Consider the following 22,945-nt stretch of genomic DNA (forward strand, 5'->3'; position numbering starts at 1 on the left):
CCTTTTGTGCCTGGCTTCTTTCACTTAGCATGTTTTTGAGGTTCCTCAAAATCACTTATCAGTACTTCATTCCTTCTTATGGCTGAATAATCCATCATATATGCCACAGTTTATTCATTTATCCACTGATGGACATTGGGATATTTCCGCTATTTGGTTTTTGTGAATATGCCGCTATGAACATTCACGTGCAGGTATTGGAGTCCCTGCTTTCAGTTCTGAATACATACCCAGGAGTGGAATTGCTGGGCCATATGGTAGTTCTATGTTTACTTTCTAAGGAACTGCCAAATTTCTCCTGAGCTGCCGCACCACTTTACATTCCTGCCAATGATGATTGATATGTGAGCGTCCCAATTTCTCCGTGCGCGGACCAACGTTGGTTTTAATTATGCCCCTCTTTACAGGTGTGAAGAGCTAGCTCGTTGTCAATCGTATTTGCAACTCTAACGTTTAACGATGTCGCGTATCGTCATGTGTCTGTGGTTATTTGGAGAATCATCAGAATGCTCAGAATGTCTGTTCAAGTCCTTTGCTCATTTTTTAATGGTGTTTTTTGTTGTTGAGTTTTATGAGTTTCTTACATATTCTGGATACCAGAGCCTCACCAGGTAGTACGATTTGTCATTATTTTCTCCCATTCTCTTAAGTTTTCGTTTCACTTTCTCCATAGTGTCCTCATTTTTTAACTTCGTTTCCTTAAGTAGTATGTACGTTTGGAAAATATGACAAATGGGGAAGCAGTAAAAAGCAGTTTCTTGTGTATCCTTTTAGAGACAATCTGTGCATATACATGCAAATGTAATGTCTATTCTCTCCTCTCCCCTTTTTACATAAATGGTACTTTTTCACTGAATGTGTCTTGACAGTTCTATTTCAGTTTATGTACATCTGCCTCAGTCCTTCTAACGGATGTGTGGTATCCCATTGTGTAGATGTATCATAGTTTAATAAGCACCCTCTTTTGTGAACATGTAGGTTGTTACTTTTGACTCTTCCAGATACACACAAGTTAGTATAAATATAAGCTAGTTTATCCTTAGGATAGATACTGAGAAGTGGGAATGTTTATTAAGTATGGTTTTCATATTTGAAGGTTGCTTCCTAAGCATTAATAATTTGCGAAATTAATAAAAAGATCACGTTGCTATTTTTTTAATGTCAAGCTTTATAGTGTATGTAATTTTTAGGAGTTAGAAGTGGCAGAGCCATCCTCAACACAAGGTTTTGTAGCAGATAGGCCCCCCTTTTCACACCTCTGTTATAGGGATTTCCCCTCTACCACAGAAACAGTTCTCAGGTAGGAAACTTAATTTTTCAGCATACCATGTCTTCTAGTGTTAAGTTATAACACTTCCTGGCTGTAGAAAGAAAAGCTTAATATGATTGAAGATAGGAAAGAAACGTCAGAGCTAACAAATCCTCAATTTTTAAAGTCACAAAAAAAGAACGGAGTTCTGCCCTGATTTCATGCAGTTCTTGTCAGTTTCTTTTTCCCAGAACAAGGCTCTCCGTACTCACTGCAACATGTTGCCTCGTTCTCCTTAAAGACCTTGAAAATGCTACTTTTCGGGGCATCTGGATGACTCAGGGTTAAGCCTCTGACTCTGGCTCGGGTCATGATCCCATGGTTTGTGGATTCAAGCCCCAGGTCGGGCCAGCTACTATCAGCGTGAGCCCAATTCGGATTCTCTGCCCCTCCCGCCCTGCTCTCCCATTTGCCCTTTCAGAAATAAATATTAAAAATTTAAATTAAAAAAAAAGAATGCTGCTTATGTCTAGGTAGAGGTTCTGGGGTAGCAGTACAATTACGACCATGTCTCTGACACAACAATAAATCACAGGACTATTTCACCAACTATGATGTCAGGCCCCATGCTGGTATATTAAAAAGTGGTTTTTAAAATTACTTTAAAATTTTTATCTTGAGAGAGAGAGAGGGTGGGCAAGAGGGGCAGAGAGGATCTCAAGCAGGCTCCACACTCAGAGTGGAGCCCAACACAGGGCTCAATCCCACAACCCTAGGGTCATGACCTGAGCTGAAATCAAGAGTCAGACACTCAACCAACTGAGCCACCCAGGTGCCCCTCTTCCTGATTTAAAAACTGCTATCTTGGGGCAGCTGGGTGGCTCAATCAGTTGAGCGTCAGGGACTTCGGCTCAGGTCATGATCGTGGCTTTGAGCCCCGCATCAGGCTCTGTACTTACAGCTCAGAGCCTGGAGCCTGCTTCGGATTCTGTGTCTCCCTCTCTCTGCCCCTCCCCTGCTCACACTCGGTCTCTCTCAAAAATAAATGAACATTAAAAAAAATAAGTAATCTGCACAGGGAATGACAGCGTACTTTATAGTGGTAGTTCTAAGAACCTGACGTCCTACATATATTTGAACGTAGCATCTTGGCACCAGTATTTGATCTTAATTGTGGGAAAAGTCACTGGAGAACTAAGAGTTCTAAAACTGAGCAGTGTGAAAATCAATGCTTAGCATATAGTTGGTTTAGACTAGGTTTCTATCCTTGAGGATAAGACAGGCACACTTAGAATGCACGTTCCTGAGGTCAATCCTTTAACATAAGAGAAAGCCATCACAGCTTTCCTGACATTTATAGCGGACACTGTGGCATACTATCCAGATATAACGTCTGCCCCCAGCCCCATCCCTCACCCCCACACACCCATTAAGCACTCACTTCCCCAGCTTCTGGCAATGTTGGATGATGGCTCTAAGCTGCGTTCTCTCCAGGTCTTTTCTTCATCCTAAGGGTATGCCCCTTAGATCACATGACTAATCTATGCAGGGATATAAAACCCTGCCCTCTTGGCTTAGTATGGCCCAACTACAGGGCCATCCTAGCTCTCGTTTCTGAGGACTCCTGACTGCCTCCCAGCCTAATTTCCCCCTAGTTCCCAATCCTACTACTTTTACTACCTCAGAGATGTCGACCTTGAAATCATTCCCATTTAAACTTTCTACACCCTAATGTCCATCTCTGAGTGTATTTCCCCAGGGAACTTGGCCTGAGACAACATTTTAAACCCAAACACACACACACAAAAAAAAATCATTTGATTTTTCACTTAAACACCAAACTATTCCTGTTGAATTTTTCTTGCCTTTTATTGACATCTATTAAGAAAAAAAAATTACCTTCAACCTTTTCTGACCCTCAATGTTTTATGAACATGCAACACCACCAATTAATGCTTCATTCACTCGGTAGAGCACCCAGACATCTTGAAGTTTTCCATCCCCACCCAAAACCACTTTAATGTCTGTTCTGCAAAGTCAGGGATATTAAAGGAGCTGAACCCCAATTAAAATACTCATTTCGAAGAACATACCTGAGTGGGGGACCGGCCTTTCATTTCATTACAGTGTTGATACTGCAGGGCTTGTGTTTTACTTGTTTTAAAAGACCTTCCATGTTCATAGCACGGTATTGGCGTTTTACGGATTGGCTGGACTATGGATATTTCTATGTCACGTGCATTTATCAAAATTGTGTTGAACCTGTACGTCACAGAATGCTCAGAACGTTTAATTCATAATTCATCTTTATTAAAAGTAAAACCTCTAAAATATATGTAGAAAATAATGTATTGGGTATTTTCACATCCAAGGTAGTCATTAAAAGGTTCAGAGGAAGGAGGTCTTGTTTCCGATGATTTACAAAGATCTATCTCCAGTACCCTCGACCATACTGAGGTTTTAATTCTTGTCATCTGAATTTGTTTAAACTGTTAAGCTTTTACATTGCTTAAAAAAAAAAAAAAAAGGTGTGTGTGTGAGGGAGACAGAGAGAGAGACTTCATTCATAAAGTCTGTCAAAGATAATCATAAAACAATGTAGCAGTCATTTAACCCAAATACCAGTACCCTCTAAATGGAATGCAGTTTTTCATTCAGTGAATATTTGGCCCTGAGACACTGGCTGCTGGGACGCAGCCCTGGAGGAGGCACCAGTCCTGGCCCCCAGAAGCTCCCCATCTTCTGGGGGATCCAGACACGGAATAAGCAATTACGAGCACAACGTGGAAGGAGCTTCTCGGGGAGCTCCTCCCATGAAGGGGTGAGATTTCGAACTGTTTTCAACGTCATCTTATGCATTACACGAAGGAGGGGAAAGCCTAGGAAAGAAATACAAACACAACATCTGAGAAAGGGGAGTGCCAGGGGAAAACTACAGCCATTGAAGACGACATCCCAGGCACAGCACATGGTGGTTTCAAGACGTAACTCAACTTTTACTTTTACTTCATTTGTTTGTATGCCTAATTCGGAAATGAAGCCAAAAAGCATGAAATGAGACCTCAGGGAACTCACATCCTAATCTCAAGTAACCAAAAGTAATGCTTAAAACCTAAATGGGGCAGACAAAAGATTTCGAGAGCATCAACAGCTCAGGGAATATACATTAAGCCTCTGGCTTTATATTCAGAAAATTAGAAAACTGGGCTAAACATGTATCTCAGAATGTATTTAATAGAATTTGCATGGGTTAGCCTCACCAAAACAAGCTCACTGCTTTGAAGGCCCTTTTACACCAGCCCTTCATTCTATCACCAGTGAAAATTGTTTACCAAGAGGGGGCAGTATGAGATACAGATATCTCATACATTCCTTTAACGCTAGTTGGATTTTTCAGAGTAAAATAGGACTATGAAGTCACGGCAGTGGGACAAAGTGCCACTTTGTTTTCAAACGGCACATGTGCTTTGTCCCTTGGGAACCTTTGGTTGGTTAGACTTTTTGTTCAGGAGCCATTTCATCAAATGTGGTTCAATTCCCAGGCTAAGACCTTCACCGACACGCTCAATAACAACATTCCTAAAAATTACAGCCAACTAGAAGTCCTCCCTCTGGTTTCTCTTCTGTGCTTTGTAAATATGTACGTCTTTGTCAGGATCGTAGTGAACCTTAGTCACAGTAAACTGCCTCTCCAGCATCGCCAAGAAGTCGTTATCCCGTTCATAGCGAATTCGGCAAGCTAAAAGAATCACGGAGCGGTTGCTACAGAGATGTTCCAAAGTCTGAAGAAGATCTGTGAATGTTTCTTCTAAATATATGATATCAGCTCCAAGTATCAGGTCAAATTCTCCAGGTGAATAACTCCCCAAATTTTGTCCCCAAGTCAGCTCCTTAACAACAGCTTTGGGTTGGATATGGGGAGGTAAGTTGGCTTGAACATTTGATTTAAGAAATTCTAATGCTACTTTTCGATCCGTGATAGTCACATGAGCACCTAGAATGTGGGACAGAGAGAGAGAGTCATGTGCACATCAATACAACAGGTAGGGGTGTCAAGTCAAGCGGGGGGTGGGGGGGGAGTGTCTCTAATATTCCACCCGAAATCCAGAAGCTCATGCCCTTCAGGGATGGCTGCAAACGATCAGAAAATGACCAGCAGCAGCTCTGCACCGCTTACTGGTGAAAGTGAACTTTGGATTTGCCCCTCTGACACATCTGTTTGCTAAGTTGTGCCTCTGAAGTGCAGAGCCCCCCAGTGACCCTACACTGAAGCTTCTGGATTCTGCAGGTGGAACTGGCCCACCTCCCACAGGTATCTACCACTACGTTTTATTCATTAGCTTATGATCTTCGAGTCAGACCTGAAGGTAAAATGGAATCCACAAAAGAAAAACCTAGGAGCAAATGATTATAAAGACGACAAGATACCAAAAACAGGGAAAGGCTACTTTCTCAGGTCTAAGCTTTAAAAAGAGTCAAGGAGGGATTAATTGGCTATTAAGAAATCCCAGTCCACGTCTCCTTATGCTGTTAGGAAGCAGCCAACCTGTATGTATTTAAGTTTTATATATATATATATATACACACACACACACACACACACACACACACACACACGTATGTATATACACGTAAGTTATATACATATATGTATGTATGTACACACATATATGTATATATTTTGAAAAGTGGTTAAACTTAGAAATTCCTAGATTGTACTAAAGTACTGTAGGTTAAAAACGTGAGATCATGTTTACTAAATGCTAAGTTCCTGCGTGCATACGGCAAAGGAGGCAGTATTTCATTAACGTTTCTCACGAGTTGTTTACCATGAACTAAATGTTTGCCGTGAACCAATACGGCTGGGAGAAGACCGAACTGTAGTCACCCTGACAGCAGTGAAGCAACTAGCTAAGGCCGGCCCTGAAGTACCTCATCTGCGCTGCAGGAACCGTATGCATAACCCTGTTCAGTTCTGACTTTGTAACTTCTGAAATTTAACGTAATTTCCATTCTTTCATAAGATTCTCGCTTCCGTGCCTTCTGTAGTTTGTGACCTTCGTGGGTCACGCCCCTACAGGGTTCCACACCGGCTACGGCAAGCACCCCCTCAGCGGCAGCTGGTGGAATTCAATCTGACGTTTACGGTGCTCCGTGTGACCCTGACAAAGGTGCTACGGTTGCTGGACTTTACAAGCACGCACCTACTGCGTTGACCATTCTGGCCGAGCAGTGCGCTGCCTCGACGAGAACGCGGAGTCACTTCCCGTCACCCCCGACAGTCAAGTTCACAGACAGCCTTTTCCTGGTTTGACTTAGAAATTTATGTCTGGATTTCGTAACAACGGTCTGTATTTGCTGGCAATACTGGAGTGATCTAGTCTTTTGTAGATCACCTCGGTGTTCATTTGAATACTTCTTGCACGTAGACCTTTCCAACGCCTGTCTCGGAGGGTTTCTGAGGTTCTGAGGCTACTTCTAATCTGCTAGGTGTTCCAGGAGTTTGATGCGACTTGGCCACTCCTCTGTCAACTGCATAAATATCCAAGTGGCTGCTATCGACCACGGGACAAAAACCCCTACCTCAGAGCTTAGATTCAAGTGAAGAGACAGGCAATAAGAGGTGTTTTTGGAATCAGAATGACTAGTACGTTAGTTGGAGATACTCACTCCCTAGGGCAAAAATAAAGCAGGAAAGAGAGACAGATGTCCAGAGGTAAGGAAAGCGGGTGGGACATTGCTGACTGAACAATAAGGGAAGGCCTCACCGAGACAGTGACTTAGGCGAAGTGCATCGCAGGAGGGGCAGTATCCCCAGCAGGCAGAAGAGCGGGTACACAGGCCCGCGGTGGGCAGCCCAGGGCAGCCAGAATGGTAGTGCCGGAGGGTGCCGGAGGGACAAAGCAGAAGATGAGGCCAAAGGAGTAACAGGCAGGAGGCAGACCACCGAGGGCCGCACACGTCAGGTTTCAGAAAGGCTTTGGCTTTTTCTGAGAGGAGAAGCTAATGGAGAGTGCTGAGCGGAAGCGCCAATGAGGTTAGGCTTTAACAGACTTTCTAGCAGTAGGGCCAGGCCGGAAGCAAGGGGCCTTGTGACGAGGCCCCCACAGTGACCCAGGTGAAGGAGGCTGGTGGTGTGCCCCTTGCTGTAACCACGCCACGCACCCACCCCGGGGCCAGCTCCCAAATACGCCCACCCAAGAGCAGCCAACCCTGACTCTGCCGGGAAGCTCTTCCTTACCACCCACTCACGTTTCGTCTCCCAGACGTCCGTCCCTGAACACGGCAGCCCTGCCTGTGGTTTCCTTTTGGGTGTTTGTTTACGGACAGGAGCACAGGGATGTCTTAAGTGTCTTTTAATCTATCAATTTCCCTACAATCTTTTGTTTCCCCTTTCAGTTTGGGGAAGAAACAAATCATTTGTCCTGTAGTTTCCCACAATCTGGATTTCACCGACCGTGCCATTTTATATAGTTTAGTCTGTTCCTCTCTCCTCTGTATCTCCGGTAAATTGGACTTTTTTGAGCAAGGCTATTTCAGAGGTGGTGATATGTTCTTCATCAAGGGGTATGTAGTACCTGGTAAGCTGTACTTTTGTGACGTGAACAGGCATGAATACCCAATGCCCAGATCTTTAATTCACTACATTCCTTTTGCATTTGTTTGTTGAGAAATTTCTATAAAGGATAGTTTCTTTCGATTATAGTTTGTTACTCATTTTGTATAGGAACTGAATAGGAAAGGCAGGATAAATTTTGCTCCTCCCTCCCCTTTTATAAACTGGACTCCAAAGCAGCCTCCAGAGATGACTGATGGGGTTTATTCTGTTGTTGTATCATCAACTCACGGATTAAACATATTTGATATATTTGGATCCAGTGCCATTATCAATATTGATGTTCAAATACTGCCGGCAGACTTTTGACACAACCCCATGTCGTCCTTGTTAGCCTCCTTGCTATCTGGTGGGACAAGATATCCCAGGTCCATCTTACACATTTCCCGCTACAGAAAATACATTTCTGTTAGACACTGTCAAAACTTTTTGTTTTGGGTACCTGGGTGGCCCAGTCCTTAAGCATCTGACTTCAGCTCCTGGCTCCTGAGTTCAAGTCCCACATTGGGTGAGCTTAAGCCCCACTTCGGGTGAGCTCGAGCCCTGCTTCTCTCCCTCTCTCTCTCTCCCTTTCTCTCTCTGCCCCTCACTCACTTGCACCTCTCTCTCTCTCAAAAACATTTTGTTGTTGTTTTCTGTTTTTAGATGGGAGCCAGCCAGTTTGCAGGCTTATGGGAAGGGCCAGGCAGAAAGAGGGAAGAAAAGAGACAGTGTGTGCGTGGAAGGGGGGGGCGGGGGGGGGCTGGCTGCAAGCACATCAGGAGCAAAGGCAGAGACTGTGGGGCACAGCAGGGCTGGAGGCAGTGAGGGAGGTACAGAAGTTCTCTTCTGACCGCATCAGTCTCCTCAGTGAAATGAGAAGACACGTCTCTGGCTGGGAGGGTGGATGGAGGAAGAGGGTGGGAGGACGCTAGAAGAGTAGGAGAGGAAGCACAGTAGCATCCACTGCCCCCCCCCCCACTTTCCCCTCCCCCCCTCAACATTCCTGGATCCTCAAGGTGAAGAGAGACCGGGCAGCTGTTGTGTTGCCTGCAGCCACATTGGGCCGCACAGTCACAGGCCTGGAACAAGCAGAGGACCGCCCTTCGCCTGGAGGTTAGCCTACGGGAGAAGCGGGGAAGGGCAGAGCCCCCGCGACTGAAGACGGAGGAAATGCCCCCCCCCCCACCCCCCACCCAGGGAGGTTCGTTCACAAGGTGTTCATGCAGGTGCCCTCCGAGGCAAGGCTGACTTCATGAGGACTAATGGGCAGGGACCCGGCACCACACACCCCATGGCCTCTCACTTGGTAATGGACCGAGAACACGCAAACGCTTACCATCACTTCCCATTTGCACTTCTGTGAGCAACACCTTATTGGAACATTTTGAACACGTGCTATGTACTAGAGACACAGAGACGAGCAAGAAGATGCTCGGCCTCTAGGAGCTCAGCCTCATGAGGGAGAGACCCAGAAACACAACTGTGATACACTGTGGGGAGTAAAATATGGTAACCTGGGGTGCCAGGTGAGTTTCACAAGGGAGAAATTCTCCGAGAGGGCCAGAGGTCAAAGAAAGGATTTGGAAGGAACGGAAATCTGAGCTTACACTGGAAAGACGTGGCACTAACCAGGGGAAAGGGTGAAGAAAGGGCATCCGAGGCAGAAGGGACGGACCAGAAGCAGCGTGTGCGTCCCTGGAACCGCAAACAGCGTGCGGATCTGCAAAGCTAGCCTGACAGCCCGTCAGAATGAGGTGAGAGCCTCAGGGGTGTTCGGCCGTGGGGAGGCAGAGGGGTGTTTAAGCACCGGCCACCCAGCACGTCTGCATCATGGATGGGCCACTTCAGTCTACTGGGAAGTGGCTCTGAGAAGACAAAGCAGAGGCAGAGAGGTCAGGTGGTGGGGACCTGCAGAGCCTCACAGAGGAGACAGATGCTGAGAGCTCCAGCCGGGCGGGGGCAGCGCAAAGGGAGAACTGGAATCAAGAAATCCTTAGAAGATGGGTCAGCGGGGCTGGCGGGGGGGGGGGGTGGGGGGTGGGGGGTGGGGGGGTATGGACAAGGGGTGGGGGGCGCGGGTCAAGGGGTGGGCCTGAGTGCATACTTGGATGGCCACACTAACTCAAGAGAACAAAAGGTCGAGTTTGCAAAGGGAAGAAGAGTTCAAGTTTAAACACACATACTGTTTGAGGCACTGAGAAACAGGCAGGTAGAGATGCCCAGCCTTCAGTGAAACATACACACAAGTGGAAAGCTCAGTGGAGATTTACACTACAAGTACAGAAAACTAAAAGACAACTTCTTCCTGAGCATATTTTAAGACTCTTCCCCAGACTTGGTTGAGCATCAAATCACCTCAGAAGCCTTTAAAACCCAGATTCCCAGGGGCCTGGGTGGCTCAGTCAGTTAAGTGTTTAAGGGTCCGACTTCAGCTCAGGTCACGATCTCATGGTTTGTGGGTTCGAGCCCCACATCGAGCTCCATGCTGACAGCTTGGAGCCTGGTGCCTGCTTCACATTCTGTCTCCCTCTCTCTGTCCCTCCCTTGCTTGTGCTCTCTCAAAAATAAACACCAAAAAGAAAAAAAAATTTTTTTTAATTAAAAAAAAAAAAACAACCCACATTCCCTGACCCCACCCCAACTTACAGAACCCTATCTTTAAAATGGGATGATTTTTTTCTAAGAATACTTTTCACACAGTATAAAGAGATTTTCAAACTAAGGACGAGGGTGGGAGTCAGAACAGCATTCCAATTCTAACTCCACAATCCAGGAGTGTTGTGACCTTGTGCAAGTTACCTAACCTCTGTTAAGCCTTCATTTCCCAAGGGGAAGAGAGCTCCAAGTAGACCTACCCACCAGGCAGGGGGGCGTGGTGAGAAGGACAGACTAAATAGACAGAATGAAGGAACTGCCCAGGAATTAAAAGCTGTTTTGTTCTTTTAATAGGAAAATCTCATCACCCATTATTCAAGTTCTGCATAGAACTTACCGGTTTTTTTTCCCTGGCTTTTTAATAGAATCTGTCTTTTCCTTCCTCCCCATCAGAATTAGAATGGAAGCTTCCTGAGAAGACCGGAAGCCTCAGCACCTAAACTCAGGCCTGGCATATGGTGGGTGTTCCCTGAATTTGGGAATAAATGATTCGGGTTATGAAAAATGAAAATACTTTTTTAAAAAGGAGAACAATCAACCCCTGACACGTTCAAAATCACCACCTATTCTAGTTCTCGCTGCCTCCATTCTAAAGAGAGTAACTTTTTCTTACCCTCAGGTCTCACCCTAAAAAGCAATGCCTTATACTTTGCAGTCACAACAATAACGGGTGTGCAAATCACATAGTGCAGAGAGGTGCGCACGACAGAACATGAAATGAGACACACATATGTGTACGTACATACATAGGTGCCTACACACACATACACACACCTCTATAACCACAATTACAACTGTGATTAAATATACAAGTGGAGGGGCGCCTGGGGGGCTCAGTGGGTGGAGCGTCCGACTTCAGCTCAGGTCAGGATCTCACAGCTCGTGAGTTCGAGCCCCGCGTTGAGCTCTGTGCTGACAGCTTAGTAGAGCCTGGATCCTGCTTCAGATCTGTGTCCCCCTCTTTCTCTGCCCCAACCCACTCGCATTCTGTCTCTGTCTCTCTCAAAAGTAAATAAACATTAAAAAAGAAAAAATTAAAAAAAAAAATACAAGTGGAAGCAAAAGAATGGAAGGAAATAAACCAAAATGCTAACAGTACTTCTGTTGCAGAGTCATGAATAACTAGAATGTTTTAGGCTTTTCCCCCTTTATTCTATTTCTAGGGCTATTTTTGAAAAGAGTTACATCACTTTTGTAATAGAAACATTACTTTTCATGATTTTCTAGTTTGCCCAACTCTTATTCCAGAACTATTTGAGTATCTACTGCATGGCAAGTGGGGTCTGGCTGGGGCCAAGGACACACAGGATGAGACACAGTCCCAAGCCTCGGGAGCTTCAGCCTGCCAGGAGAGACAGACACAAGAAACACCGGCTTGTAAGAAAGGCCGGGACAACATGGCAAATATACCAAGGGCTGTGGGGAGAAGAAATAAGGCAGCAATGAATTCTGCTCTGCGGCAGGAAAGGATTGAAAGAGGGGGCGGTGAAGCTAGGCCAGGAAGCGCACCTCCCCCAGTCACGAGAGAACACCCTGCTGTTCTGTCCCAGCCCACTCCCAAAGCCGATCGTCTTGTGGGGCGACAACTACCTAGTCCCCACTCTGTGCTAGTCTTTAAAGAACCTCATCATCCTGTTTTACCCAACCTCACAGATCCGCATTTCTAGATCACAAACAGATATACTCAGAGGAGCAATTAACATTTATTGAGCATTTACTTTGTGCTAGTCAAGGAGCTGATTTCTGTGCATGATCTCCCGCATTTCTAGATCACAAACAGATATACTCAGAGGAGCAATTAACATTTATTGAGCATTTACTTTGTGCTAGTCAAGGAGCTGATTTCTGTGCATGATCTCATTGGATCCTCAATGTGGCAGGAACTGATTTTTATCCCCATTTTATAGGGAAACTGAAGTGGAGAGATTAAGCAACTTGCCCAAGGTCACACAGCTAGTAAGAGTTAGAAAAGGTGAAGGGGCGCCTGGGTGGCGCAGTCGGTTAAGCGTCCGACTTCAGCCAGGTCACGATCTCGCGGTCTGGGAGTTCCAGCCCCGCGTCAGGCTCTGGGCTGATGGCTCAGAGCCTGGAGCCTGTTTCCGATTCTGTGTGTCCCTCTCTCTCTGCCCCTCCCCCGTTCATGCTCTGTCTCTCTCTGTCCCAAAAATAAATAAACGTTGAAAAAAAAAAAATTTAAAAAAAAAAAAAAAAAGAGTTAGAAAAGGTGTCAAAACCAAGTATAACTCTAAACCTATGCACTTTGCCAACTAGCAAGTCTCTGCACCAGCCGACGCAGCTCTGCATGAAGACCCGCTTGTCCAGGGGAAACAGAAGAAACCTCATTTCCCTTCCAGTTAACTCCTCCCACATCAGCAAACTTAGTGTTAAGGAAAGACAGTAAGTGCCTGATGCACCTGGTTTGAGTCCTCAGGTCTCCACTGACCAGGACTCCACAAAGTGACTTAACCTCCCAGAACCCCAGTTTCACCGGCAAAATGAAAAATTTTTAAGTGTGGGGCGCCTGGGTGGATCAGTCAGTTTAAGCATCGGACTCTGGATTTCAGCTCAGGTCATGATCTCGCAGTTGTGAGATGGAACGGAGTTGGGCTCCTCGATGGGCATGGAACCTGCTTGAAATTCTCTCTCTCTTTCTCTCTCTCTCTCTCTCTGCCCCTCTCATGCTCATACGCACACTTGCTCTCTTTCTGTAAAAATAACATAACATAATAAAGTAAATAATAAAATAAAGTAAAACAAAATAAAAAAATGAAACCTAACACCCACGGGAATGCCGTAAGGCTAACCTGAGGAGAACAAAAGGCAGTGTACGAGCGAGGGCCTCATCAGTACCTGAAGGTGCCGTGGTGTTGGATGGAGACCTAGATCCATTTACACACCGTTAACTACCACGCTGCCCATGTTCCCCACCACATTTTGGAAGGCTAGATCTAAACACAGAAAAGAATACTAAAAAAAGAAATAAGTTACCGGAAAGAGGACACAATAAAGGAGGGGCTTAAGTGGGTCCTCGAGCACCTGTCCACAATGGAATGGAATTCTAGCTCCTCACCACCAAAGTGTGGCCTGAGTACCAACACAGCGTCTGCATCATCATCCCCTGGGAGCTTGTTAGATATGCAGGTTCTCAGGCCTGACCCCAACCTACAGAAGCAGAAGCTGCATTTTGACAAGAGCACTGGGTGACGATGTTGAAGTGATGAATGTTATATATTGTATGTTAGAGGCTGGTCTACCCACTGGGTGGCTTGAACGGCATGAGCCAGAAGCTGAAGAAAGGAGTCAACAATAAATAACAAAATAAAAACAAAGCTTAAAAATACTGTAGGCCTAAATTAATATCTGTATACCAAACAAAAAAAAAATGACAAACCTCGATACCAATTCAGAACTGTATACCGCAAAGAGAATTTTTAAACATAAGATGTCAGTACAAACTACAGCAGGGCCGGCCCTTCTCAGAAGAGACGAACCAGCAAAGTTTCCTCAGCAATGAATGAGACTATCTGTTCTACCTGCCTCGCAGGGTTAAATCCAACAGAGTACAAGAAGGCCCCTAAAGTGTAAAAAACTATGTACATGAATACAATTTTCTTTGAACTGAAAACTGCCTTCTGATCATACTGTTGGCATAAAACTGAAAGGGGCAGGGACCTAATTCAGACAACCCAATTGTCTCCTGAATTGCAATTCTAAATGCCCCAATAAACGTGTGTTTGCTTAAACAAAACAAAAACAAACAAACAAACAAACAAACAACCGAAGGGGGCAAATCAGTCTTTCATGGGAAGTATAAACAACAGGATGAGAGAAAGAGCGAGAGCGAGAGAGAGAGAAGAAACGAGGCTTACTGGAGTTAAAGACACCAGCAGGTGACTCATAAGTACAGGGGACAGAACATCCAGTAAGGGAAAAACCGGTCTGGGTCTGTGTCAGGGAAGCAGCAAACACACCTGTCAATGAGCTCCACTCGCAAAGGAGGGAGCCAGCATACGGCACTCACCCAGCAGGGCAGCCACTATGCCCACCAGCCCGGTGCCGGCCCCCAGCTCCACTGCACGGCGGCCCCTCAGCTCCACAGCTCCCATCTCCAGATACGCGGAGAGAACGACGGCCTGAGTCAAAACACAGCATTGCGTGTCAACGAGTGCCGTGCCGAGGACCCCAAGGGTTTAGGGCGGGCTTTACACTGGCAGGAAGACATCACACCCTCTCTCCCACTGCAAGGTTGCAGTCCCAGTTTAACAACACACACAGAAATTCGGCTGCTGCTGGGAGATGACCCTAGAGCGAACGCAGTCTAGGCCCCACCGAGGTCCCTCCTGGGGACAGCAGGGGTCGATGACGCTGCCCACACAACATAGGGTGCTGCTCAATCTGGGAAGTTTCATTTCTTACTGTGTCACTTAAAGTTTACAAAACGACCCCAGTGGAGCTTACATGAACAGTCTCTGTGATTTTGCTTAAAGGAATGTCCAGTTCCTAACCCAAGTTCAAGGCAGCTAGGCCACGATGTCACCCAAAGGAAGAGGCAGAGTGGCTCCTGCCCGGGGCTCCTGGAGCTGGGTGCTTCTCTCGTGTTGTCCTGCATCACTGGGGGCCCTCACCACATATTATCAGGCATGGGAAAGGAAGTTTGGGCCAAAGTTTTGGACACCTGATGCATGAGTTAGCATTTGCATACAATTCTATAAAAGCATTGTAGGAGCGCCTGGGTGGCTCAGTCGGTTAAGCGTCCAACTTTGGCTCAGGTCATGATCTCATGGTTCGGTTCACGGGTTCAAGCCCCGCATTCGGCTCTGTGCTGTCAGCACAGATCCTGTCTCCCTCTCTCTCTCTAAAATAAACATTTTTTTTTTAAAGCATTGTATGTTGTTAACATAATTTTTAAATAGAATTTGTCTTTCACAGCCACATACTAGTAGCATAAGTAACAATTCCTCTTCTTGGTGAGCATTCAAAAGGCTCACCCATTCCTCACTATTATGTGCCCTATTAGTCGTTCTGGGAATACTTTCCATGTAATCACCTTGGACTAGATTCCTAGAAGAGGCTACAATACATTGAGATGTTTACACCTGAATGTTTCTCTAGCATCCCTAACGCAATGTTAAGACCACAAAATTACATCTATCATTTATCCAACATTAAATGAGTTCCCACTGCAAGCTGCTTAAGGGCAAGTCACTGTCACAAAAGCACTGTCACAGTGCTGTGAGAGGAAGAAGTAAAACAAAGCAACTAATAGTATAATTTTGTGACCATTACAACTATGGAAAACTTCAGGAAAACATGTGATCTTCACTTTGGGCTCTCCCACTTTTTACAGTATTCTTTGTGCAATATTTTCAAAATGAAACTTAAGTGAAAAATTAACTTAATGAGAGTCCAAAGCAGTTAGGGGCTTCCTGCCTTCCTTCCAGCTCTCCCTCCCTCTTTCCTGTTGGGTATATTACTGGCAAGTAATTTACTTTCCCTCAGCTTTCCTTTATTCACCCTCAAAATGCAATCTTTTGGGGTTGGGGGAGGGAGCAGGGAAGTAAGAGATTCCAATGGGTATAAGTATTTTTGGAGGGGCTGGGGGATGAAAATGTTTTTAAAATAGACCATGGTGGGGGCGCCTGGGTGGCGCAGTCGGTTGGGCGTCCGACTTCAGCCAGGTCACGATCTCGCGGTCCGTGAGTTCGAGCCCCGCGTCGGGCTCTGGGCTGATGGCTCGGAGCCTGGAGCCTGCTTCCGATTCTGCGTCTCCCTCTCTCTCTGCCCCTCCCCCATTCATGCTCTCTCTCTCTCTGTCCCAAAAATAAATAAAAGTTGAAAAAAAAAAAAAAAATTAAAAAAAAAAAAAAAAAAATAGACCATGGTGATGGTTACACCTCTCGGTGAATTTACTTTTTAAAAAAATCACAGAATTGTATAAACTGGTGAAATGTATGGTATATAAATTATATCTCAATAAATCTGTTATTAAAAAAAAAAGGAAGAAGAAGAAAGCCAGTCTTAAAATCAATTGTGGTCAGAGGCCCCAGGGTCTTACTTACCGCGTCCCAAACCACCGCGGCGACTCCCAGCTGTCTCCAGTCCTGCCGGATCCGGATCGTGTGGTTCGCAAAGGAGAAGGTGGCAAGAGGTTTGTGGAATTTCTGCAAGCCCATTACCGCTGTCTCCTCGTAGGGCACCAGGGCCATGTCACCTGCATCCAGCTCTCTGCTCCCTCAAAGCTGTTGGGGAAAAGAATCTCGCGTGACGCTAGGGCCAGAAATACTCATTCTCTTTTAAAATCGCTCCAAATGTTTTTTTTTAAGGTCGTTTTACATGTTCAAAAGAAGAAACACAGGTGGGGGGAACCTTTGTCTAATTCCTTTTGCATGGCTCTTCCCTTCTGGGGAGAGAAATTTAATCCTGAATCCATGCTAAAAGGTGTCTTTGGGCACAAGAACCCAAGACCGTGCAATTCCTGCAGGATGCCCTACGCACTCTGCTGTCACCACTGGGTGAATTCCGAACCCAGCCGCGTTAGAAGCGAAGCGGAGCGGAGCGGCGCTGACAGCCCAGGGCCGCGGAGAACGCTGCTCTTTCTAAACTGGCCAGGCCCACGCAGACTGCAGCTACCGCCCGCTGCGGCCGGCAGGGTAGTTCCTGCTGTTTTGCTTAGGTGTTCCCTCCACCCCCTCTAAATTCAGTGCGTTCACTAGTTACGGCTGAGGACCCGAACCAGCACTTGGACTGGGTGTTAACGGTTTGATTATCCAGCTTTTTGACACCAGCTGGATATACACGGTCGACGCAGCTCCAGCTCGCCGAGACTGGAAGTGAAACACACTGGCGGATTCCGAGTCGCCGGCGGGGAGAGCGAGAGCCCGGGTCCGGGGTGGACTCGGGCGTCCGCGGCTCGGAGGCCTGCCCCGAGTCCCCCGAACTCGCCCCCCCCCCCCCCGGTCCCCTCCTAAGGGCCGACAGGTACGCACTCGCTTCCGGCGGGCCCCAGTGCTCCGGGAACCGGTGGAAGTGGGGATCGGGCAGCCGGTCCACTGGGCCCTTCGGCACCCCCAGCCACGTGGGACGGCTCCTACACCGGGAGTGCAGTGACACAGCCCAGCCCGAGGCGGGCCTCGCCCCTACTTACCGCTGCGGATCCGGCCCCGCGTGGCGCGCATTGTTTGCCCCGCCCCGAGCGCGGCTGCCGCAACCACCCGCCTTAAAGGGCCCGGACCCGAGAGACCGCCGGGCGCCTGCAGCGCGGCAGGCGGCGGGGGTGGGCGGCGCGCGCCAGGAGACACGCGTTTCCGGTCTCACCTCCCCCAGACAGGTGTTTCCCGAGCTCTGGGGCGCGCAGCGTCGCAGGTGTGCTGGCCGCGCCCTGGAGGAGGACGCTGGGGGAGAGGGCATCAGGCCTCCCTCCGGTGGGTTCCCAAAGTATTCAGACCACCAAATCGGTTTCCCGGCCGCCGAGGGCAGCGTGGGCGAAGGCAGCGAGGTGTGGAGCCGCGGGTAGGTGCGCGGAGAAGGCGCGGGGTGCTCTGGCGGCCGGTGAGAGGGAGACCACCAACCTGGCGCTAAGGTCTTGCGCTGGTTCCACCTTCCTGTGAGCTCGTTCTCACCCCTGCGCAGGCGCGCGCGCACTGTGTGTGTATGTGTGCCTGTGTGTATTTGCGTGGTTTGGTTTTGGTTTTTTTCTAGTTTGTGTGCTCTCCTGTTTTTCCTGTTAAAGGTGGCCAGTTAGCAGGTGTAGGAGAAAGTTTGCTCCGAAGTATACGTGGTCACCCATTTGTCCTCGCGTCACCAAAGTGAGGACCGAAGCGGCGTCATCACCGCTTGGTGGCAACAGAGTAGGAAAAGTGACAAAGCCCTTGTCAACTAGAGCGCGAACTCAGAGTCCGCACGCGGCGCCTGGGCCTCCATAGTAAAACGGGCTCCGGGGGCGCAGGGAAGCCGGGGGACGCGCAATTGGCCCCACACCCGGTCCCGGGCGTTGCTGCAGTCCCAAGGCTCTAGTCTCCCTCCTTCCAGTGCTCACGTTGGTGCACCTGCCGATGCGACACCTGTGTTTGACGTGAAAGCCACTGACCTAGGCTGCTGGCCCTTGGAAAGCGCGGCTGGAGTGAGCACCCAAGCGTGCGACAGCGCGGGCAGCGGTGTCCTCTTCTCGGGAAAGGTTTCCTTTCCTTCCAGTACTCTGACCTCCAGCCCCGTCCCCCACCCACCGCCGCTCGGTCACGGCGATTCTCAGCCCCGGCTGCACGTTAGAATGTAGGAGAGCGCTTTTCACCTCCCCCTGCCTGGACTCTGCCAAGGTTAAGTCTCAGTGTGAGGAGACCCGAGCACTGGTACTTTTAAGAGCTTCCTGGTAATTCCGCTTGAGACCGGCTCTAAGAGCCTCAGGCCAACCCTAAACCATCCCCTCGCCTCACCTCACCCCTCCCCTCCTGCAGGGGGCGGGCCGGCCTCTGTAGGCATTTCTTTAACCTTCCAGCAGAAGGCTGGGGCTGCAAAGCGGACTTAAGTGAACTTCCAAGATCAGCAGTGAAGGTCTTTTACCAACTTTTTTTTTTCTTTGCTCAGTTTATTTTTATTTAAAAAATTTTTCTGTAAGAGAATTTATTTTTGAAGCAGTCTTAAGTTCACAACAAAATTGGAAAGAAGGTGCAGATTTCCCATTCACTCCCAGCCCCAGCACATGCAGAGCCTCCCCCCATTATCAATATCCCCTAGCAAAGTGGGACATTTTTACAATTCATTAACCTCCATTGACACATCACTATCACCCAAAGTCCATAGTTTATCTTAGGGTTCGTTCTTGGTATTGAGCATTTTATGAGTTTGGACAAATCTATGATGGCATATATCCACCATTATAGCATCATGTAGAAAAGTGTCGCTTCCCTAAAAAAACCCGTGCTCCACCCATTTCTCTCCCTCCCTCCTCCGTAACCCCTGATCTTTTTACTCAACTCCTATGATAGGTCCATACAAAAGAGTGCGATTACTGGATCTTATGGTAAAGGAATGTTGAGTTTTATAAGAAGCCACCAGACTTCCCAACTGGTCGTACCATTTTGCATTCCCACTGGCAACGAATGACAGTTCCTGGAGTTCCTGTTGCCCCACATCCTTGTCAGTATTCAGGCGTTGTCAGTGTTGTGAATTTTAGCCATTCTGGTGGGTGTGTTGTGGTTGTCGTAATTTGCAATCCCCTAATGACCTACGGTTGTGGAGCATCTTTTCATATGCTTATTTGCCACTGTGTATCTTCTTTAATGAAGTGTCTGCTAAGTCTTTGACCCACTTTTTTCTTTATCCTATCTTATTTGTTTTCCAGCTCTTTTGAGGTATCATTGACATATTTAAGTTGAAGGTACACAGGGTGATGATTTGATACATGTATGTACTGCAAAATGATGACTACAGTAAGGTTAGTTAACACATCCACCATCTCACATAGTTATAATTTTGTGCATCTGTGTGGTGAGAGCATTTAAGATTTACGGTCTTAGCAACTATCCAGTACATAATACAATATTGTTAACTGTAATCACCATGCTGAATATTAGATGCCTAGAATTTATTCATCCTATAACTTTGTACCCTCTGAACAGCATCTCCTCGTTTCCGCCACCCCCAGCTCCTGGCAACCATCATTCCACTCTGTGTTTCTATGAGTTTGGCTTTTTTAAAAATAGATACCACATGGGGTGCCTGGGTGGCGCAGTCGGTTAAGCGTCCGACTTCAGCCAGGTCAAGATCTCACAGTCCGTGAGTTCGAGCCCCGCGTCAGGCTCTGGGCTGATGGCTCAGAGCCTGGAGCCTGTTTCCGATTCTGTGTCTCCCTCTCTCTCTGCCCCTCCCCCGTTCATGCTCTGTCTCTCTCTGTCCCAAAAATAAATAAACGTTGAAAAAAAAATTTAAAAATAAAAATAGATACCACATATAAGTCATATTATAGAATGTTAGTCTAGCTTCCATCACTTAGCATAGGGCCCTCAAGACCCAACCGTGTTGTTGCCAATAGCAGGATTTCTTTCTTTTTTATGGATGAATAATATTCTAATACATATGATATATATTATATGATATATATGTCACACCATACACCACATTTTCTTTATTCATTCGTCTGTCAACAGAACTAGGTTTCCATGTCTCGGACATTGTAAATGATGCTGCAATAAGTAATATTTGCAATGCTGTAAATAATGAGGGTGCAGGTATCTTTTCAGATAGTGATTTTGTTTCCTTCAGATATAAACCCAGAAGTGGGATTACCGGATCACAGGTAGCTCTCTGTTTAACTTTTTGAGGAGCTTTCCACACTGTTCATATTGTTTTCCGTAGTGGCTGTACCAAATTGTATTCCCACCAACAGTGCACTAAGGTTCCCTTTTCTCCACATCCTCTCCAACACTTGTTATCACTTGTCTTTTTGGTAATTGCCACTCTAACAGATGTGTGGTGATATCTCAGAATGCTTTTGATTTGCATTTCCCTGATGAGTAGTGATGCTGAGCATCTTTTCATGTACCTGTTGTTTGGCCCCTTTTTTTTTTAAATATTTTAATGTTTATTCATCTTTTTGAGGGGGGGAGAGGCAGAGAGAGAGGGAGAAACAGAATCTGAAGCAGGCTCCAGGCTCTGAGCTGTTAGCACAGAGCCCGATGTGGGGCTGAACCCATGAACTGTGAGATCGTGACCAGAGCTGAAGTCAGATGCTTAACTGCCTGAGCCACCCAGGCGCCCTCCATTTTTAATCTGATGATTTGCTTATTGTTGAGTTTTAAGAGTTCTTTGTATATTTTGGATAACAATCTTCTATCAGATATGTCTTTTGCAAATATTTTCTCCAAGTCTGTGGCTGGTCTTTTAATTCTCTTGACAGTGTCTTTTGCAGAGCAGAAATTTTTGTTATAATAAAGTCCACCTTACCAATTCTTACTTTCATGGATAATGCCTTTGGCATTGCATCTAAAAAGGCATCGCCAAATCCAAGGTTATCTGCATTTCCTGTTGTGTTATCTTGTAGTTTTATTGCTTTGCATTTTAATTTAGGTTTGTGGTCCATTTTGAGTTAATTTTTATGCAGGGTGCAAGGTCTGTGTCTAGACTCATGTTTTTGTATGTGGATGTCCAGTTGTTCCAGCACCATTTGTTGAAAAGACTGTCTTTTCTTCATTGTATTGTCATTTCCAAGATCTTTGTCCAAGATCAGTTGATTATATTTATGTAGGTCTGTTTGTGGGCTCTCCATTCCACTAATCTGTTGGTCTGTTCTTTCACCAGTACCTCTCTGTCTTGATTATTGCAGCTTATAGTAAGTCTGAAGTCAGGGAGGCAGTCCTCCAACTGCCTTCTCCTTCAATATTATTTTTTCTTGTCTGGGCTTCTCTCCCTCTCCTTTTCCCTCTCCTGGGGTCTCCTTTCTCTCTTACCTCCTCTACGTCTCTGTGCTGCTACTGCCTCTCAGCTTTCCTCTCTTCTCATTTTCTTCTTCTCTCTCTTTGTCCCTTTCCTGTGGGGAACCAGGATGGGGCACAAGAAAGATGGTGAAAATGTAAATTCTGCCTCTAATACTTTAATTGGGATGACAAGTAACTCCTAAAGCTCCCTAGACCCCAGGCTCCTCGTATATAAAGCCTGGCCCCTCCTTCCTTCCTTCTCCCTCCTCTCTGCTGTTGATTCTCAAATCACACCGAAGGCTTTACAAAACAAAACCTTCACAACCTCTCCAGCACTCCACTCACATAGGACGTTTGTCTGATTGTATTTACTTACAGTTTATCTAGAAGCTGTCGTTCACTTTTTCTCAGTACATCGAATAGCAGAAGCTGACAGAACACAGGTGTGAAAGAGATGGAAATTTCAAGCATTAGGTAGAAGTTTTGAGTGGGTGGCGTAGTTTAGCTTTCCAGTAAAGTAGATCTTGTTTTGGAGCTCTGCCTAGCTCATAATGACTCCTGGGCCCCCAGTGGCAGCATCAGCTAAGACTACAGACCACCTTTATCCATCCGGGATTCTAAGACCTGAAGACAGTTCTCCTGACAGTCTTGCTGGGGATATGCAAAAAATAGATTCACTTTCTCCATGATCCAAATTTCAAAGTGCAGTTCAACCATAACAATCTGTAAATGATTGTGCTTTTTCCTAACAGCAAGGGGAACTGGGATTCTTTTCTGGGTCCCCTCCTGGACCCAGACAACTGAAAAGGGAACGTGTTTGGGCATCTCCTCCAGCCCAGTGGGTTCCCTATGCAGACTGTTGGCCTAGACTGTTGGCCTCTTCATGACCACGCACCCCCTTGTAGGAGACAAAACTTTGGATGGGATAAAATATAAGTAAGTACACCCAGAGGCCTAGGGTTGATAGCTTTTTCTTTTGATCCCCATGATGAAATTGCCTTTTCCCAACCACCTCCCCAGAGAATAATGATGGAA

The 22,945-nt window shown here is 46.5% G+C and overlaps 1 protein-coding gene and 1 long non-coding RNA gene across 5 annotated transcripts in view; one reads left to right on the top strand and one right to left on the bottom strand.

Moving 5' to 3' along the window:
- Positions 1-3,537: 3,537 nt before the first annotated feature.
- METTL21A (methyltransferase 21A, HSPA lysine) lies at positions 3,538-17,761 on the bottom strand. Of its 4 annotated transcripts, none has more exons than XM_043577637.1 (4): positions 17,647-17,761; positions 16,562-16,741; positions 14,524-14,635; positions 3,538-4,128 (listed from the first exon to the last, which is right to left on the bottom strand). In XM_043577637.1, exons 2-4 carry the CDS (start codon positions 16,706-16,708, stop codon positions 3,881-3,883), a joined length of 507 nt encoding a protein of 168 aa, XP_043433572.1. In that variant the 5' UTR covers positions 16,709-16,741; positions 17,647-17,761; the 3' UTR covers positions 3,538-3,880. The 4 variants fall into 4 exon arrangements, with proteins under 4 accessions (XP_043433572.1, XP_043433569.1, XP_043433570.1 ...); XM_043577634.1 differs by having other exon boundaries at positions 3,538-5,243; positions 17,489-17,647; XM_043577635.1 differs by lacking the exon at positions 3,538-4,128 and adding an exon at positions 4,466-5,243.
- Positions 17,762-17,810: 49 nt separating this feature from the next.
- Positions 17,811-22,945, top strand: part of LOC122481698 — a 28,696-nt gene continuing 23,561 nt past the window's right edge. The window contains exon 1 of the long non-coding RNA XR_006296917.1: positions 17,811-18,011. This is a non-coding gene — a long non-coding RNA (uncharacterized LOC122481698). The remainder of the gene's footprint in view (positions 18,012-22,945) is intronic.

Source organism: Prionailurus bengalensis, chromosome C1, assembly GCF_016509475.1.
Source record: "Prionailurus bengalensis isolate Pbe53 chromosome C1, Fcat_Pben_1.1_paternal_pri, whole genome shotgun sequence".
NCBI lineage: Eukaryota > Metazoa > Chordata > Mammalia > Carnivora > Felidae > Prionailurus > Prionailurus bengalensis.